At 39.4% G+C, this 21,055-nt stretch overlaps 1 protein-coding gene and 2 long non-coding RNA genes across 7 annotated transcripts in view; 2 read left to right on the plus strand and 1 right to left on the minus strand.

Annotated features, from left to right (window-relative positions):
- LOC145509733 (uncharacterized) overlaps window positions 1–21,055 on the plus strand; it is a 1,421,207-nt gene that overhangs the window by 1,262,991 nt on the left and 137,161 nt on the right. The window lies entirely within an intron of this gene.
- On the plus strand, window positions 1,454–7,271 carry LOC145509732 (NOP protein chaperone 1). Its single transcript, XM_081499028.1, has one exon. The coding sequence runs from the start codon at window positions 5,352–5,354 to the stop codon at window positions 5,916–5,918; it is 567 nt and encodes a 188-aa protein (XP_081355154.1). The 5' UTR covers window positions 1,454–5,351; the 3' UTR covers window positions 5,919–7,271.
- On the minus strand, window positions 2,547–9,706 carry LOC145509754 (uncharacterized). Its single transcript, XR_014056389.1, has 2 exons — window positions 7,279–9,706; window positions 2,547–5,294 (listed from the first exon to the last, which is right to left on the minus strand). It is a non-coding gene; the product is annotated as an uncharacterized LOC145509754 (long non-coding RNA).

The raw sequence follows: 21,055 nt of genomic DNA on the forward strand, positions 1-21,055 counted from the left end.
ATTAGTGCAGTCTAGAAGAGGCAGTTTCATAGGGAAAGATGTGTGGTTGAAAGGGGCTGAGAGGAGGGGGGATCAGGGAACAATATTTCTAACAGGATGCAATTTATTTTACGGCTGAAGAAAATGTCCTAAAATTGGATAGTGGTGTTGTTGTACAACCTTGTGAAAATATTTTTAAAAACCGCTAAATTGTATTCTTAAAAGGGTAAATGTTATAGTGCATGAATTACACCTGAATTTAAAAAAAAAAAAACAAAAAACACAGAATGCAGATTCGAGGGAAAAATGAATTTTTCAATGTAAGAGGATGTATTAGTTTCCTACGGCTACCATTACAAAATATCACAACTAGGTGGCTTGAAATAGCAAGTTTATTTTATCATAGTTCTGGAAGATAGAAGTCTAAAATTAAGATGTCAGAAAGCCATGCTCCCTCTGTAACTTGTTGGGGAGAATACTACCTTGCCTCCTCCTAGCTTCTAGAGGAAGCCACCATTCTTTGGCATTTCTTGGCCTAGAGTTGGATCCTTCTCTTCTCTTCTCTACCCTGTTGTCACATGATATTCTCTCTGTGAGTTGATTTCCAAATCTCTCTCTTCTTATTAGGATACCAATCATTTGGATTAGAGCCCAACCTGATGACTTCAGCTTAATTTGATTATATCTTCGAAGACTCTTATTTTCAAATAAGGTCACATTCTGAGGTTTTAGGAAGGACGTTAATTGGAGAGGGACACTATTCAACCCATAACACAGGGACATATAGAGGAAGCATTTGGACTTTGTCTTCATGGGCCTATAATGCTAGTATTAGGAGTTTGTTTTTAAATTCCTAGGCAAAATGCTGTTTTGGTTTTTGAGCTGGAAATGAATGCAGCTACATGTTAAGAGAATTAGTCTGGCAATAACTGGTAGAATGATATGGATTTAAAACAGACACACAGTAGGAAAACTGCAAAGGAAAGTTGTAGAGAACACTGAGGAGGAAAAATCCTCAACATGTATAAGGAACCCATGCCCCCCACCATCCCCTTTTTTAAATCCACAATATTCTGTAATTAGTCTGTCTACAGGGCATACAAATGGTGGAAATGCTGGTTATCAGCATGGATTGTGTGAAAAATTATAGAGTAGAGATGTATTTGCATTGCTCACCAGTAAAAATAGAGACATTTTGAGAATATTTTAGAATTTGATGATAGATTAGATATGCTGGGATAAGAGATACAAAGGATAGCATGTGGTTTTCACAAATACATAACTCATTCATTGAAATAAGGGATATTAAAAGAGAACTGGTTTTGGATTGGAAGTGGAAGTAGAGAGGATGAGTTCAATATTGCACAGGTTGAATTTGAGATGCTTTTGATACATATTTAATCATTATGTAAAGAATCTGAAGCTCACTTGTGAGTTTGTGTATTAGAGCTAATTGAAATTAGGATGTGGATGCACTCTCTTAGTAAATATACAGTATCGTGAAGGAAACAACACAAGAGAAAAATTTGAACAACTCTCAATTGAAGATTAGGTGGAAGGCAATGAGCAAATTAAACTGATTGGGAGAGACGAGGAAGGAAGGATGAAATTTCTCTACTGAAAATAAGAGAAGAAACAATTATAGATGAAGACAGTGGTCAATACTGCCCAGTGCTATTGAGAAGGTGAAGATTGGCTACCTGGAGGTAACTGATGACTCTAATTAAGCACCATTCATATACTAATAACTCCCAAATGTAAAATTCCAGCCCAGCTCTTTCCTGAACCCCAGACTCATATCTCCAATTGCATATTGAATGTCTCCTTGGCATCACAGACTTAACATATTCAAAAGAAAGTTCCTGATTTTCTTCCCTAAACTTATCCTGCATTCTCCTTCATCCCCATTTAGTGTCAGTCGCTTATCCTTGACTCAGTTTACTTTCCTGTAACTCATCCAGTCTTCACCAAATTCTACTAGCCCTACCTTCTAAGCACATGTCACAACCTCCCTATGCCAAACTCCATTGTTTATTATTTTTATTAACAGCTGTATTGAAATATAATTCTTGTACCATGCAGTTTATCCATTTAAAGTGTACAGCTCAATGGTTTTTATTCTATTTGAATAGTTGTACATCTATCATCACAGTTGATTTTGAAACAGTCACCACCCCCCTTGCCAAAATTAGCAGTCACTCTCCATTCCCTCTTTCCCCTGGTCCCTAGCAATCACTAATCTACTTTGCATGTGTATGGAGTTCTCTGTTCTGGACTTTTCATAAATGGTGTTGTACTTGATGTGGTCTTTTCTGACTAGCTCCTTTCACATAATATGATGTTTTCAAGTTTTATCATGTTGTAGGTTGTATCAGCACTTTATTCTTTTTTATGACTGAATAACATTTCATTATTATTGTATGGATATAGCACACTTTGTTTAACATTTCCTCAGTTGATGGATATTTCAGTTATTTCCACCTTTTGGCTCTTAGGAATAATATGCTATAAATATTTATGTTTTGTTCAAACATTTGTTTTCCTTTCTCTTGGAGGTGTACCTAGGAGTACAGCTATTGGGTCACTGGATAGTAGAGTAACTTTGTTTAACCTTTTAAGGAACTGCCAGATGTTTTTCCAAAGCAGTGACCATTATCTCTTGGTAGAATTATTGCATCAGCATTGTTACTGCTGTCCTTGCTTCCATCATTACTCCCCACAGTCCATTTTGTTGCTCACATCCCTCCATTGGGTCCTCAGTTCAGTCAGAGTAAAACTGAAACATTTGCAATGATTACAATCTCTTTCAGGTCTGGCCCCATATGACCTCACTGCTTTTATCTTGTGCTGTGTCTCTTCCCTTTGCTTACTCCCTACTGATCTCTTTGCTCTTCCTTGTCTATACCAGGTACACTCTCACTGCTTATGTGTTCCCTCCTCCTGGAAAAGGCATCCCACTATATCCACAGTGCTTGCTCTTTACCTCCTCATGTATTTATTCAAATGTTTCCTTCTTGGTGAGGCAGGCAACCTTTTTTTGTGGTGTAAGATGGTGGAGTAGAAGGACATGTGCTCATGTTCTCCTGCAGGAACTCCAAAACTACAACTTACTGCTGAACAACCATCAACTGGAGAATGTGGATCCCACCAAAAAAAGATACTCCACATCCAAGGGTAAAAGAAAAGCCCCAGCAAGATGGTAGGAGGGGTGAAATCATGCTTAGAATCAAACCCCTTACCCACCAGAGATGCTCAGAGGGCTCAAACAAACCTTGTGTGCACCAAGACCCAGGGACCCCACAAAGAGCCAGAACTGTGTTTGAATGTCTCCTGCAAAGGTTCGGGTGTGCAGTGGCCTGCTGCAGGGACAGGAGCTCTGGGTGCAGCAGAACTGGGTATGGCACAAGCCCTTTTGGAGGAGGTCACCATTAACCCCACCACAGAGCCACCAGAACTTACATGGGACTGGAGAAACAGACTCTTGGAGGGCACAAACAGAACCTCGTGTGCACCAGGACCCAGTAGAAAGGAGCAGCGACCCTACAAGAGACTGACGCAGACCTGCCCTTGGGTATCCAAGTGTCTCCGGTGGAGGCATGGGTCAACGGTGGCCTGCTGCAGGGTCGGGGGCACTGAGTGCAGCAGTGCATACATGGGACCTTTTGAAGAAGGTCACCATTATCTTCATTACTTCAACCATAGTTTGGCCTGAGGTCAAACAACAGGGAGGGAACACAGCCCCGCCCATCAACAGAAAATTGGATTAAAAATTTCCTGAGCATGGCCATGCCCATCAGAACAAGACCCAATTCCCCCCTCAGTCAGTCTCTCTCATCAGGAAACTTCCATAAGTCTCTTACCTTATTCATCAGAGGGCAGACAGAATGAAAACCACAATCACAGAAAACTAACCAAACTGATCACATGGACCACAGCTTTGTCCAACTTGATGAAAGTATGAGCCATGCCATGTAGGGCCACCCAAGATGGATGGGTCATGGTGGGGAGTTCTGACAAAGGGAATGGCAAACCACTTCAGTATTCTTGTCTTGAGAACCTCATAAACTGTATGAAAAGGTAAAAAGATAAGACACTGAAAGGTGAACTCCTCAGGTCGGTAGTTGCTCAATATGCTACAGGAGATCAGTGGAGAAATAACTCCAGAAAGAATGAAGACACAGAACTAAAGCAAAAACAACACCTAGCTGTGGATATGACTGGTGATGGAAGTAAAGTCTGATGCTGTAAAGAGCAATATTGCATAGGAACCTGGAATGTTAGGTCCAGGAATCAAGGCAAATTGGAAGTGGTCAAACAGGAGATGGCAAGAGTGAACATCAACATTTTAGGAATCAGTGAATTAAAATGGATTGGAATGGGTGAATTTAACTCAGATGACCATTGTATCTACTACTGTAGGCAAAAATCCCTTAGAAGAAATGGAGTGCCATTATAGTAAATAAGAGTCCAAAATGCAGCACTTGGGTGCAATCTCAAAAACGACAGAAAAATCTCTGTTTGTTCCCAAGGCAAACCATTCAATATCACAGTAATCCAATTCTATGCCCCAACCACTAATGCTGAAGAAGCTGAAGTTGAACAGTTCTATGAAGACCTACAAAAGACTCTAGAACTAACACCCCAAAATGATGTCCTTTTCATTATAGGGAACTAGAATGCAGAAAGTAGGAAGTCAAGAGATACCTGGAGTAACAGGCAAATTTGGCCTTGGAGTACAAAATAAAGCAGGTCAAAGGCTAACAGAGTTTTGCCAAGAGAATTCACTGGTCACAGCAAACACCTTCTTCCAACAACACAAGAGAAGACTCTACACAGGGACATCACCAGATGGTCAATATCAAAATCAGATTTATTCTATTCTTTGCAGTGAAAGATGGAGGAGCTCTATAGAGTCAGCAAAAACAAGACAGGGAGCTGACTGTGGATCAGACCATGAACTCCATATTGCCAAATTCAGACTTAAATTGAAGAAAGTAGGGAAAACTACTAGACCATTCAGGTATGACCTAAATCATATAACTTATGATTATACAGTGGAAATGACAAATAGATTCAAGAGATTAGATCTAATAGAGTGCCTGAAGAACTATGGACAGGGGTTCATAACATTGTACAGAAGGAAGTGATCAAGACCATCCCCAAGAAAAAGAAATGTAAAAAGGCAAAATGGTTGTTTGAGGAGGACTTACAAATAGCTGAGAAAAAGAGAAGCAAAAGGCAGAGGAGAAAAGGAAAGATATACCCATTTGAATGCAGAGTTCCAAAGAATAGCAAGGAGAGATAAGAAAGCCTTACTCGCCCTTTTCCTGCATCCGGGCCTGGAGCGGCCGCTCTGAAGGCTAGCGAGCAGCATGGAGGTCCGCGGCGAATCCCAGTCCGGCCCGAGCTGTTCGTCGTCCTCCCGGGATGGCTCCGGGGTCTCGGTCTCCGAGGAGTTGCTGTTGGCGGGGAGCGGCAGCCGCGGAGGTATATGGGACAGGTTGCTCATCAACTCCAAGCCTAATTCCAGAAAGAATTCTACTCTTCAAACAGTTCGGATAGAGAGGAGTCCCTTATTGGACCAGGTACGGACCTTTCTCCCACAGATGGCTCAGGCAAACGAAAAGCTAAGAAAAGAAATGGCAGCTGCACCACCTGGTCATTTCAATATTGAAAATACTGATGAAACTCTTGGACAAGTTATTCAAATGGACGTGGCCTTATTTGAGATGAATCAGTCTCACTTGAAAGAAGAGGACAGTTCGGAAGAGAATTCACAAGACAGTTCAGAATCTGAGGATGAAGATGACAGCACCTCTTCCGAAGGTGAAGTCACCGTAGATAATATTAAGCTTCCTCATTCAGAAGACGGAAAAGGCAAGATAGAGGTTCTGGACAGTCCTGCTAGTGAAGACAAAGGAAAACAGGGAAATAAGTGAACTGAGAAACAGGTGCTAGATGCCTGCTAATTCTATGGAAAAGAGTGTGACTCGTTAGTTGTTTTGCATTTCAGATACCTATGGTGCTTTTTTGCAATATTGAATGTACTTTGTTTCTTGGAGAAACAGAAGCTGGCTTTTAAAGAGCTGGAAGAGATAGCATTTGGGGATCCTCTAAGAGCACACTGTATTTGATTTCATGCTAAAGAGATTGTTAGAAAGCTTAATTTTATGTATGGTAATGAGTGAGTTTGTTGGCATCCTTCTTCATAGCATAGACTTCGGAAATCTCAAACTTATTTTAAGGTAAAAATACACATCACCTGTTTGTTTTTACTTTAAATTGTCCACTTGCATAAAACAACCTAGGTTGGTTTTTATTTTTTAAGTTATTATAAAGTCAGATTTATTTATTACCATCAAAATGGGGTCAAAGAGGGAGAAATCTTTTAAAGAAGTTTTTTACAAAGAAAATAATTACTTACATTTAGCCACCCTCAGACATACCTACTTTCATTAAAAAAAAAAAAAAATTCCAGTTTGAGCTGGAAAACTGGTGTTCTGTGGTTTAATCACTGTCGATGACTCTGCAGCCCTTTATTACATACTAGTATGTAGAATTTTTATATTTCTCCCTTGCCATGGCTGTCTCATATAATACAACTAGGTGTTCTATACAGTTAAAGAAGTCATCTAAGTTCAGTTCTCTGAATTGTATATAGAATTTACTTTTTTGGTTTTGTTTTTTCTTTTTCTCATAAAGCAATGTTTTTGTTTGTTTCAACTATTGAAATTATTCCTCACAGTTGCCCAGTTTTGAAATCTGTTCATTGTAGAGAATAGGGACACCCCAGGAAAAATAGGGCACAGTACATAAAAAGATAGTAATTGGTTTTCCCTTTCAAAAGGCAAAATGATCCTACTTTGGAGTCTCCTTTCTGCCTTATTCTTGACCTTATTAAACTTGTTTGGGATCTTATTTGCCATGGAACTGGCTTTGCTCAGGATGTAAACTAGAGAATTCAAAGGAATGTCTCCAAGTGCATTGAGCTGATGGAACTCTGTTCCCTAATGTTTTAGGGTGTTTTTTTTAACTGTTTTTTTCCTACCTTATCCTTGTGAATACTCTGAAGATAACTCTCAAGGTTCTTTCTGGTATTTCCCATTGGAAATTGGAACCCGGACTGTGCCTTAAAAGTGTTCAGAGTGAACAGATCTGGAAACCAGATTTCTCAGCTAGAAAAGATACTGTGTTGTACCTTGTAGCACCAAACACAGCTGTGATGAATTATTGGTGTAAATATTTATTTAAATAAATTAACAAATACTTAAATTAAAAAAAAAAAAAAGAAAGCCTTACTCAGGTGATCAGTGCAAAGAAATAGAGGAAACTAATACAATGAGAAAGATTAGAGACCTCTTCAAGAAAATTAGAGATACCAAGGGAACATTGCAAAGATAGACACAATAAAGGACAGAAATGGTATGGACCTAACAGAAGCAGAAGACATTAAGAAGAGGTGGCAAGAATACACAGAACTATACAAAAAAAGATCTTCATAACCCAGATAACCATAATGGTGTGATCACTCACCTAGAGCCATCCTGGAATGTGAAGTCATGTGGCCCTTGGGAAGCATCACTACAAAGCTAGTGGAGGTGATGGAAATCTAGTTGAGCTATTTAAAATCCTAAAAGATGCTGCTGTGAAAGTGCTGCACTCAAAATGCCAGCAAATTTGGAAAACTCAGCAGTGGCCACAGGACTGGAAAAGGTCAATTTTCATTCCAATCCCAAAGAAAGGCAATGTCAAAGGATGTACAAACTACTGCACAATTGCACTCATCTCACATGCTAGCAATGGAGAAGGCAATGGCAACCCACTCCAGTACTCTTGCCTGAAAATTCCATGGACAGAGGAGCCTGATAGGGTATAGTCCATGGAGTCACAAAGAGTGAGTGACTGATCACATAGGCACACACACAAAGATTTATATACCACCTTAACAAAGAGCAAGGTTCAGGGTTTCAGTGGAATTGTATGGAAGCTTCTGTTTGCCTTTTTAATGCTAATGAAAATGGGCAGACTCCTTCCTGTCTAGAAACTCTTCTGGTGAGGGTTGGGGGATAGGGGGTTGGTGGGGTGGGGGAGGGCAATGAGTGTTGGCTGTATTTTCAGGAGGCTTGTTGAGATAATGTCTTTCTGTGGCTGCTGTTCAGATGTTTTCCATTTAAAATAATTTTCAGACCACTTTGGTGGACTGTTAATTCCTTCAGTCCCATCCCCTGTAGCCTGCACAGACAGACCCTCTTGATGCACCCTCTCAGGACACCATGCACAGAGAAGGCCATGTGACAGTCTTCCTTGGAACTGATCATGGTGGTGTAGTGCCCTGGACAAGGGCATCAAGGTTTCTACTCAATCCTGCATCATCAGTTTTCCCTTCTCATCTGTGTCATCTTGTTATATATAAGCATGCTGTTATTCTCCCTGGTTTTAAATAAAGTAAAACCAACCCTTGATTTTAATAGGAAAATTTAAATATGGACCAGGTATCAAGTGAAACCTAGGAATTACTGTGAATATAGTCACAGGAGATCCCCACCTTCACACAAGAATAGGATACTCTCTTTAAAAATCCAATAAAAACAGAACCTTTCTGATGACCCTAATTTACAAAAAGTCCTGTCTTCTCCCACAAACCTGAAATCAAGTCTGCTTAGAAAGAAAGACAAACACTAAAGGTTCAAACCAGTTAGGGGCCTGGAGAAAGTGAAGCAGCACCAAGGAGGGATGCCCTAGGACTTCTAGCAAGGCATCTCCATGTGCTTAGAGGAAAAACAGTGAATTGTGATGCCCAGAAATTTCGCCATTGTCTTTGTGTCAAGGCAAACTGGAAGTGCTCAAACAGGAGATGGCAAGAGTGAACATCGACATCCTAGGAATCAGCGAACTAAAATGGACTGGAATGGGTGAATTTAACTCAGATGACCATTATGTCGACTACTGTGGGGAAGAATCCCTTAGAAGAAATGGAGTAGCCATCATAGTCAACAAAAGAGTCCAAAATGCAGTACTTGGATACAATCTCAAAAATAACAGAATGATCTCTGTTCATTTCCAAGGCAAATCATTCAATATCGTGGTAATCCAAGTCTATGCCCCAACCAGTAACGCTGAAGAAGCTGAAGTTGAACAGTTCTATGAAGACCTACAAGACCTTTTAGAACTAACACTCAAAAAAGATGTCCTTTTCATTATAGGGGACTGGAATACAAAAGTAGGAAGTCAAGAAACACCTGGAGTAACAGGCAAATTTGGCCTTGGAGTACAGAATGAAGCAGGGCAAAGACTAATAGAGTTTTGCCAAGAGAACACACTGGTCATAGCAAACACCCTCTTCCAACAACACAAAAGAAGACTCTACACAGGGACATCACCAGATGGCCAACACTGAAATCAGATTGATTATATTCTTTGCAGCCAAAGATAGAGAAGCTCTATAGAGTCAGCAAAAACAAGACCGGGAGTAGATTGTAACTCAGATCGTGAACTCATTATTGCAAAATTCAGACTTAAATTGAAGAAAGTGAGGAAAATCACTAAACCATTCAGGTATGACCTAAATAAAATCACTTATGATTATAGAGTGGAAGTGAGAAATAGATTTAAGGGACTAGATCTGATAGACAGAGTGCCTGATGAACTATGGACAGAGGTTCGTGACATTGTACAGGAGACAGGGATCAAGACCATCCCCAAGAAAAAGAAACGCAAAAAAGAAAAATGGCTGGCTGAGAAGGCCTTACAAATAGCTGTGAAGAGAAGAGAAGTGAAAAGCAAAGAAGGAAAGGAAAGTTATACTCATTTGAATGCAGAGTTCCAAAGAATAGCAAGGAGAGATAAGAAAGCCTTCCTCAGCGATCAGTGCAAAGAAATAGAGGAAAACAATAGAATGGGAAAAACTAGAAATCTCAAGAAAATTAGAGATACCAAGGGAACATTTCATGCAAAGATGGGCTCAATAAAGGACAGAAATGGTATGGGCCTGACAGAAGCAGAAGATATTAAGAAGAGGTGGAAAGAATACACAGAAGAACTGTACAAAAAAGATCTTCATGACCCAGATAATCATGACGGTATGATCACTCACCTAGAGCCAGACATTGTGGAATGTGAAGTCAACTGGGCTTTGGGAAGCATCACTACAAACAAAGCTAGTGCAGGTGATGGAATTCCAGTTGAGTTATTTAAAATCCTAAAAGATGCTGCTGTGAAAGTGCTGCACTCAAACTGTCAGCAAATTTGGAAAACTCAGCAATGGCCACAGGACTGGAAAAGTTCAATTTTCATTCCAATCCCAAAGAAAGGCAATGCCAAAAAATGCTCAAACTACCGCACAATTGCACTCATCTCACACGCTAGTAAAGTAATGCTGAAAATTCTCCAAGCCAGGCTTCAGCAATACGTGAACCATGAGCTTCCTGATGTTCAAGCTGGTTTTAGAAAATGCAGAGGAACCAGAGATCAAGTTGCCAACATCTGCTGGATCATCAAAAAAGCAAGAGAGTTCCAGAAAAACATCTATTTCTACTTTATTAACTATGCCAAAGCCTTTGACTGTGTGGATCACAATAAACTGTGGAAAATTCTGAAAGAGATGGGAATACCAGACCACCTGACCTGCTTCTTGAGAAATCTGTATGCAGGTCAGGAAGCAACAGTTAGAACTGGACATGGAACAACAGACTGGTTCCAAATAGGAAAAGGAGTACGTCAAAGCTGTATATTGTCACCCTGCTTATTTAACTTATATGCAGAGTACATCATGAGAAACGCTGGGCTGGAGGAAGCACAAGCTGGAATCAAGATTGCCGGGAGAAATATCAATAACCTCAGATATGCAGATGACACCACCCTTATGGCAGAAAGTGAAGAAGAACTAAAGATCCTCTTGATGAAAGTGAAAGAGGAGAGTGAAAAAGTTGGCTTAAAGCTCAACATTCAGAAAACTAAGATCATGGCATCTGGTCCCATCACTTCATGGGAAATAGATGGGGAAACAGTGGAAACAGTGTCAGACTTTATTTTGGGGGGCTCCAAAATCACTGCAGATGGTGATTGTAGCCATGAAATTAAAAGACGCTTACTCCTTGGAAGGACAGTTATGACCAACCTAGACTGCATATTAAAAAGCAGAGACATTACTTTGTCAACAAAGGTCCATCTAGTCAAGGCTATGGTTTTTCCAGTAGTCATGTATGGATGTGAGAGTTGGACTATAAAGAAAGCTGAGCGCTGAAGAATTGATGCATTTAAACTGTGGTGTTGGAGAAGACTCTTGAGAGTCCCTTGGACTGCAAGGAGGTCCAACCAGTCCATCCTAAAGGAGATCAGCCCTGGGTGTTCATTGGAAGGTCTGATGTTGAAGCTGAAACTCCAATACTTTGGCCACCTGATGTGAAGAGCTGACTCATTGGAAAAGACCCAGATGCTGGGAAAGAATGAAGGCAGGAGGAGAAGGGGACGACAGAGGATAAGATGGTTGGATGGCATCACCAACTCAATGGACATGAGTTTGGATAGGCTCTGGAAGTTGGTGATGGACAGGGAGGCCTGGTGTGCTGCAGTTCATGGGTCACAAAGAGTCAGACACGACTGAGCCACTGTACTGAAGTGAACTTGTGTAAAATATTTAAAATTAGAACATGTATTATTTTATCTCAATAAAAAGTTGACTTACTTTTAAATGACTAATTTTAAATACATAGTCTTATGAACTAAAACAAAAAACCTTTAGGCAATACTCCTAGCTTTAACCTGGCAAATTGAAATTTTCAAAGATGTGGAGAACTAAGTTAAATGTTCAATGCTCAGCATGGACTATATTACCTACCAGAAGCAAATATCTTTTGGAACAAAAGAGCAAACATAAATACAATCAACTAAGTTGTTAAATTCACCAAATACCATATAAATGTTCTAAAAGCCAGTCCCCAGGCCATCTTTAGATTAAGAACAAAAATGAAAATACCAGCACTCAATTCTATAACTTACTTAATATTGATGATCTTAGACACTCGTAAACACAGCCATGAAATTTCCAAATCCTGAACCTCTGTTTGTTATCTTTCCATGTACAAAGCTAATACAATCTCTATTAACTTCCTAGTTAATTTAAAACTAGCTAATGCATTCCTATAAATATCACTCAGGAGGGAGAAAAAGTATGCTTAAAAAAAATTGTTCTATGGTTGCTGTTTTGTATTACTATTCTCAGTGATGGATTAAATTATCATAAGACCAAAATATCAGTGCATTGCTAATTCCTGGAAAAAAATGAACTTCTGAGGTTACTGTGGAAAGTAGCAAAGAAAGTGTCAGGTTGAGACCCACAAATAGAAAGACACTTCTCTAACTTAATAATGGGACTAAGTTGCCAGATTTACTTAAAAAAAAAAAAGTCTGCTGGGAGGCGGTCCCAGGCATAGACATGCCAGACATCAGTCAGTCAGTTCAGTCTCTCAGTCGTGTCCAACTCTTGGTGACTCCATGAATCGCAGCATGCCAGGCCTCCCTGTCCATCACCAACTCCCAAATTTTACCCAAACTCATGTCCATCAAGTCAGTGATGCCATCCAGCCATCTCATCCTCTGTTGTCCCCTTTCTCCTCCTGCCCCCAATCCTTCCAAGCATCAGGGTCTTTTCCAATGAGTCAACTCTTCACATCAGGTGGCCAAAGTATTGGGGTTTCAGCTTCAACATCAGATCTTCCAATGAACACCCAGGGCTGACCTCTTTTAGGATGGACTGCCTGGATCTCCTTGCAGTGCAAGGGACTCTAAAGAGTCTTCTCCAACACCACAGTTCAAAAGCATCAATTCTTTGGCGCTCAGCTTTCTTCACAATCCAACTCTCACATCCATACATGACTACTGGAAAAACCATAGCCTTGACTAGATGGACCTTTGTTGACAAAGTAATGTCTCTGCTTTTTAATATGCAGTCTAGGTTGGTCATAACTTTCCTTCCAAGAAGTAAGCATCTTTTAATTTCATGGCTACAATCACCATCTGCAGTGATTTTGGAGCCTCCCAAAATAAAGTCTGACACTGTTTCCACTGTTTCCCCATCTATTTCCCATGAAGTGATGGGACCAGATGCCATGATCTTAGTTTTCTGAATGTTGAGCTTTAAGCCAACTTTTTCACTCTCCTCTTTCACTTTCATCAAGAGGATCTTTAGTTCTTCTTCACTTTCTGCCATAAGGGTGGTGTCATCTGCATATCTGAGGTTATTGATATTTCTCCCGGCAATCTTGATTCCAGCTTGTGCTTCCTCCAGCCCAGCGTTTCTCATGATGTACTCTGCATATAAGTTAAATAAGCAGGGTGACAATATACAGCCTTGACGTACTCCTTTTCCTATTTGGAACCAGTCTGTTGTTCTATGTCCAGTTCTAACTGTTGCTTCCTGACCTGCATACAGGTTTCTCAAGAGGCAGGTCAGGTGGTCTAGTATTCCCATCTCTTTCAGAATTTTCCACAGTTTATTGTGATCCACACAGTCAAAGGCTTTGGCATAGTCAATAAAGCAGAAATAGATGTTTTTCTGGAACTCTCTTGCTTTTTCGATGATCCAGCAGATGTTGGCAACTTGAACTCTGGTTCCTCTGTCTTTTCTAAAACCAGCTTGAACATCTGGAAGTTCACGGTTCACGTATTGCTGAAGCCTGGCTTGGAGAATTTTGAGCATTACTTTACTAGCGTATGAGATGCGTGCAATTGTGTGGTAGTTTGAGCATTCTTTGGCATTGCCTTTCTTTGGGATTGGGATGAAAACTGACCTTTTCCAGTCCCGTGGCCACTTCTGAGTTTTCCAATTTTGCTGACAGTTTGAGTGCAGCACTTTCACAGCATCATCGTTCAGGATTTTAAATAACTCAACTGGAATTCCATCACCTCCACTATCTTTGTTAGTAGTGATGTTTCCCAAGGCCACTTGACTTCACATTCCAGGATGTCTGGCTCTAAGTGAGTTATCACACCGTCATGATTATCTAGTCCCTCCATATTGCAGGCCGCAGCTAATAAATGAGATAGATATTGTTGCATAAGAAGAAATTTGACTGATCTTTGTCCCTACTTTCTAGGATGGAGCCTCTAAATCTTTGGAATTTCCAAATTGAAAAATATGTCTTTGTTATTATTCATGGTGGGTCCCTCAGACCACACTGGGATATATGCTATCAATGTGACTCCTGGTGAGTCTCCAGATAATTTCAGAATGGGGGCTACAATGCTACAAGGACCAACTGTGTGATCAGAGGGTTAAGGCTATGAGTCACACATTTATAAGATCAACTTCTGAGAAGGGGTAGAGGAACTCAAAATTGAGTGTAATCACATGGCCAATGATTCAGTCAATCAAACCTATGTCACAAAACTGCAATAAAAACTGGATATCTGCAGCTCTGGTGAGCTTCCAAGTTAGTGATACTTATTGATGTGCCAGGAGGGTCATGCATTCTGAGGACAGGGAACATTTTTGCTTGGGATCCTCTCAGTCCTCATCCTATGTGTCTCTTCATTTGGCTGGTTCCAAACTGTATGCTTTATGATAAAATTATAATCCAATGTAGAATGCTTTTTTGAAGTCCCTGATTCATTCTAGCAAATTATAGAGCTTGGGGAGGTAGTAAGAAGCCTCAGATTTGTAGCCGATTGGTAAGAAGTATGTGTGGCCTGAGAAGTCTAGAGCTTGCAGCTGATGGCTGAAGTGAGGAGTGTCTTGTAGAGCACTGTGCCCTCAACGTGTGAAATCTGACACAACTCCACATAGTATCAGAACTACATGGCAAATACACACACAGAGAACTTAAATACCATAAGAAAATGCTAAGAGAGGGGTATATACTGAGAAGGACAGAGGCACACAAGAAGAAGCGCATGACCCAGCCCTTTCTCCAAGGACAAGGAAAGCTTCTAGCCATGGTCTCTCTTTTTTTTAAAATTTATTTATTTTTCAATTGAAGGATAATTGCTTTACAGAATTTTGTTGTTTTCTGTCAAACATCAACATGAATCAGCTAAGTATACATATGTCCCCCCACCTGTTGAAACTCCCTCCCATCTCCCTCTCCATTCCACCCCTCTAGGTTGATACAGAGCCCCTATTTGAGTTCCCTGAGTCATACAGCAAATTGCCATTGGCTATCTATTTTACATGTGGTAATGTAAGTTTCCACGTTACTCTCTCCATACATCTCACCCTCTCCTGACCCCCACATGTCTGTAAGTCTGTTCTCTATGTCTGTTTTTCCATTGCTGCCCTGAAAATAAATTCATCGGTACCATCTTTCTAGATTCCATATATATGTGTTAGTATACGATATTTATATTTCTCTTTCTGACTTACTTCACTCTGTATAATAGGCTCTAGGTTCATCCACCTCATAGAACTGACTCAAATGTGTTACTTTTTATGGCTGAATAATATTCCATTGTATATATGTACTATAGCTTCTTTACCCATTCATCTGTCGATGGACATCTACATTGCTTCCATGTCCTAGCTATTGTAAATGGTGCTGCAATGAACATTGGGGTACATGTGTCTTTTTCAGTTTTGATTTCCTCAGAGTATATATGCCTAGGAGTGGGATTGCTGGGTCATATGGTGGTTTTATTACTAGTTTTTTAAGGAATCTCCAGATCATCTTCCACAGTGGCTGTATCAATTAACATTCCCACAAACAGTGCAAGAGGGTTCCTTTTTCTCCATACTTCTCCATCATTTATTGTTTGTAGACTTTTTGATAATGGCCATTCTGACAGGTGTGAGGTGATATGTCGCTGTAGTTTTGATTTGCATTTCTCTAATAATGAGCAATGGTGAGCATCTTTTCATGTGTTTGTTAGCCATCTGTATGTCTTCTTTGGATAAATGTCTGTTTACATTTTTTCCCCACTTTTTGATTGGGTTGTTTGCTTTTCTGGTACTGACTTGTATGAGCTTCTTGTATATTTTGGAAATTGCTATTATTTGCTATCATTTGCTATTATTTTTTCCCATTCTGAGGGTTGTCTTTTCACCTTGTTTATAGTTTCCTTTGCTGTGCAAAAGCTTTTAAGTTTAATTAGGTCCCATTTGTTTATTTTTGCCTTTATTTCTCCGTTACTCTAGGAGGTGGGTCATAGAGGATCTTGCTTTGGTCTATGTCATCGAGTATTCTACCTATGTTTTCCTCTAAGAGTTTTATAGTTTCTGGTCTTAAATTTAGATCTTTAATCCATTTTTGAGTTTATCTTTGTGTATGGTGTTAGGAAGTGTTCTAATTTCGTTCTTTTATATGTAGCTGTCCAGTTTCCCCAGCACCACTAATTGAAAAGGCCATCTTTGCCCTATTGTATAATTTTGCCTCCTTTGTCAAAAATAAGGTATCCATAGGTGTGTGGGTTTATTTCTGGGTTCTCTATCATATTCCATTGGTCTATATTTCTGTTTTTGTGCCAGTTCCATGCTGTCTTGATAACTGTAACTTTGTAGTATAATCTGAAGTCAGGAAGGTTGATTCCTCCAGCTCCATTCTTCTTTCTCAAGACTGCTTTGGCTATTCGGGGTCTTTTGTGTTTCCATATGAATTATGAAATTTTTTGTTCTAGTTCTGTGAAGAATGCCATTGGTAATTTCATAGGAATTGCACTGAATCTGTAGATTGCATTTGATAGTATGGTCATCTTCATAATATTTATTCTTCCAACCCAGGAACATGGAATATCTCTGCATCTGTTTATGTCATCTTTGATTTCTTTCATCAGTGATAATAATTTTCTGTATACAGTTCTTTTGTCCCTCAGATAGGTTTATTCCTAGATATTTAATTATTTTTTTTTGCAATGGTAAATGGGATTGATTCCTTAATTTCTCTTTCTGATTTTTCATTGTTAGTGTATAGGAATGCAAGTGATTTCTGTGTATTGATTTAGCAATTGTCTCTTGAGATAGCTCTAAGAATGTTTCTTTGTTAAAAAAAAAAAAACTGACAGTAAAGGAAGAAAATAAAATCACCCAACTGAAATTAATCAAATCCATGTCTATATTTTTGGCATATTTTCTTCTAACATATGTCTCTTTTTGGATTTTTGCATACTTGAGATAATGCTATATGTGCAATTATTTTTATTTTCCTTTAACATGTCAGTGATAAGCATTACCTTTTGATATTAAGCCTCATTGCACATTTTCATTTTAATGGCTGCACAGTGTAGTTTATATAAGACATTTCCTAAATTTGTATCCTTGGATTGCTTCTGGCTTTTGATATAATAAATAGTACTAAAGATGAATATCTTTATGTATAAATCTTTGTCCACATTTCTGATGATTTCCTTAAGGTAAACTTTTTTTTTTTCAATCTGACCTTATTTATTTCTTACTCTCAGAAAATCATGTTTTTGATGAAACTCAAACTTAGAAGTAGAAACTTTCAGAGTCTTTCACTGTCTTCACCTTTTGACAATCTCTTCCTGGTGTTTTTCTTTGGTATCATTCATCCTTTTGGCCAGTGGTGAGTGTATTCTGTGGTCTCTTCCTACTTTTTCTTAGTACCCTGTTTCTTCAGAAAAACAAGCCAACTCTGGTGTTGCAGGACACAGGGGGTAACGTAGCAATGAGTTTTGAGCACCGAGATTTCTAACCTTCACTCTTCAGGGACTTTCCACAACATACTGGTAGACATCATCTTTTAGGGAGATTGGGAAGTTTGTATGTTTAGCTAGCTCTTTTGCGCCCCAGCCAATGAAGCATAGTAGTATCAGTGAGTCCAGGAATATCTTTCTCCCATTTTTATTTTTTTCACAACAACCAAGTTGAGAATACTCAGATTGGCATCCACAGTGCACCCCCTGGGCAGATTTGTGCTTGCATCCTCTAGTCTTTCTAGTTCACCTTGCTTTGTGGGCAAACCTGGTTTCTCATCCCATCACTGATTCCAACCACATAGCCCTTTCCTTCTTCACCCAAAAGCATTCACAACAGCTTCTGTGGCTAAACACTTCTTGTGTGTGTGTGTGTGTGTGTGTGTGTGTGTGTGTGTGTGTTTGTGTGTAGTCAGTCATGTCCAACTCTTCACAACATCATGGACTGTAGCCCACCAGGCTCCTCTGTCCATAGGATTCTCCATGCAAGAATACTGGAGTCAGTTGCCATTTCCTTCTCGAAAACGCTTCTCATAGAAGAGTCAAAATTTGCTTTCATTGTCCACTTCAATAGGTTTCTGGTAGCCCATGGTTGGGAAAGAGATGTTTAATTTTGTCTTGAAGCAGCTGACCAACTATGAGGCACCATAAACTCTTGAAGTATAATTACTGAGTAAAAGGATTTGCTTTTACAACTCCTAAAACCTGATGCCAAATTAATTTATGGACATATGAATTGACACTCCTCCAGGCATGTTCAAATGTCTAACTTAAAGCTCATTACCAAAACTAAACCCTTTTACTAAAAAAATTGGAAATTTGATAGGCTACCAAAACTTATTTTGTTGCTTTAATATGCTTTCACTTGAATACTTGTGAGATCAGCTAAATATTTTTTCATATCTATTAGTTCTACTTTCTGTGTTTGAGAGTTTTGTTCTAAGCATTTACTAGGTCCTGAGTATTTATGTTTGTTAAATATAACATATACAGTGTTATATATTATGTGTTAAATATAGCATATATAGTACATACAGTATAGATTTTTACTGAAGACTGATGTTCTGATAGTGCGTTAGCCTTTTATGAAATTATATTAACATATCTCGGGGGTTTTCCTACTATGTTTTATATATTTGCAGATTGAGAATTGTTTTGGGGAAGTAAAAAACTTGTTTTGATATATTCATTTATGATTGTCTGTAGCTCAGACTGCCCTTCTAGAAAAGAGTAGTCCTGCCCAGTGACCAAGTGTGTGTTCCAACCTCGAGCGGTTCATCCTTTCAGGTTTTGCCTCAGCTTTTGAGCTGAGGGTGCACTATTTTCAGGATGATATTCAGCCAGTGAGGGAGCAGTGAAGCCTGGCCATTTCTGCCCAAGATGTGATCCCTCTGATGGGTATATTTTTTAATCTAGAGCTGGAGCCTGAGGGCAGTTTCTCCTCAGGAAGAGAGACCCATTCGAGCCCTGAGGAACTGCTCTGCACTTCTGTTTGAAGCACTAGATCAAAATGCAGCAAGGGGTGGGCTGGGACAGAGACCTAGATGCTCAGCTCACATCATCCTTCAAAAATACACTCACTGCCCAGTTAAATGGTACAGCTGGCAGACAACCTCCAGCTATCAGATCCTTCACAATCCTCCTCAGCTTTCAACCGAGGTTGCTCTTGTTCTCAGGGCAACTCTATCCAAATATGGAGCAAGAAACTGGTTCAAGGGCCGAGTTGGTCCCCCCGCCTGGGACTGCACTCACGGGGAGTCTTGGGTTCGGAGCTCCCCATGGGGCTAACTGGCTCCATTTAGGTCCACATTGCCCACTTACTTCCTCCCCTTTACCTGGTATTACTTACTAGTAAGGTTTTCACATTCAAGCATTATAAATATAAACCATTATAAGCCTATTGTTTATTTAGATTTTCACCAAAAAGGTTAAAAACTGTTGCTGGAAATGGGCCTGAGCATAGAAAAGGCTACATGGGAAAAGGATACTTTTCTTTATAAACCCTCTTCCACTATTTGATTGTTTTCATCATGGGCATGTGTTACTGTGATCATAATTCAAAATATCTTTAAATAAGCCAACGTGCCTAGAAAAACATGAGATGATAACAATGTAGGTAGGCTAGCCAACAACAATTTGCTTTATAGTAAATAACTCTAAATCTGTTTTGAGAGCAAACTATTGAATCTACTAATGGTAGATACAGATGGTACAAAACAATAAACTTCTTTTTGGTGTTGGGTGTAATTTTAAATAGAATCTTTCTTATCATGCTTTAAAGTGACGTCAATCTACTTACATGATCAAGCTCCATTATTACATTAAATTCCACATATTTCACAATGAGTGTAAACTGTACAGGATGTCATCATTCAAGGCTTTATGTAAAATGTGTTGGTTTTTTTTTTTTTGGTTCTTTGTAGGTGGGTAGAGAAATAATGGAAATAATTTTTCATACACAGATAACTGGCATATGTGAAATGCTTGCTAATTTGAGGAGGGAGGTGGGGAACAAAGGATGGAAAGAACAAAAATAATTTTGTCTAAGACTGCAAGTGACATACATTCAAACAATTGCTTTTTCAGAGTCCTCAGGCTTGTTTCTATTCAGTGTTTGCTGAGCTTTAGAGAAGGCTGAATCCCACCATGGCAAGCTGCCATCTTTGTCAGAGTAAAGAGCTGTTTACATTCAAGGCACATAATAAGTGCAATGTGAAGTAAAAAAACAGTGTGAGTTCTATTATGGCTGATTAGCCCATTGTACAGTGTTTCAACTAACATCTCCCTTGTGCTAAAAATAGTGAGAAGCCACAGGACATCAGGCAGCATGATCCGTCAGTACTGTACTCTTTCGTGAGATTGCCAACAAAAGCTGCCTCTGACTCCCCGGAAAAATAAGAGAACCACTTGCTAACTTCAGTGTCCTCCCAAATATGTAGTTTATCCGAGCTGTTTGAGAATCTTTCAGAAAATGAGATACACACAGCTTCTCACATGTAGATGTCTTCTCGGTAACTTCTTTTTCTTGATATGACACTTGATATGAATGTCATAAGAGTCAGTTGCTTGTTATAAAATTTGTTTCCTTAGCTGCTTCTTAATCCAAGGAACAGTGGCCTGAATGCATATATTGATGCATTGGCCACCAGGAGCCTAAATAAATAAATAAAATAAGTCTCTTTGTTTGAAGTGACAGAAGGAGAAGGGAGTAGTATGAATAAACTGAGTCCCAGGTCATTTCATCACAAAGTCAATAGCTCTTCTCATTGAAGGGGAGAAAACAAACTGCTTTCTATTCTATTGAAAGCCTGGAAGAATTTGCACGGCAGTAATCCCAAATCCAGAGGCAATCTATTAACAACTCAGCATCACAGATCCTGAGACTCAACTGATAAGCACATTCTTCCCCGCACCTCCCCCAACATTAATCCTCTTA

Source organism: Giraffa tippelskirchi, chromosome 6 (genome assembly GCF_054371585.1).
Source record: "Giraffa tippelskirchi isolate mGirTip1 chromosome 6, T2T-mGirTip1v1.2.pri, whole genome shotgun sequence".
In the NCBI taxonomy this organism is placed as follows: domain Eukaryota; kingdom Metazoa; phylum Chordata; class Mammalia; order Artiodactyla; family Giraffidae; genus Giraffa; species Giraffa tippelskirchi.

Bases quoted from the DNA above. Each gene is read 5' to 3' on its own strand.
- LOC145509732 (XM_081499028.1), top strand. From the start codon at position 5,352: ATGGAGGTCCGCGGCGAATCCCAGTCCGGCCCGAGCTGTTCGTCGTCC.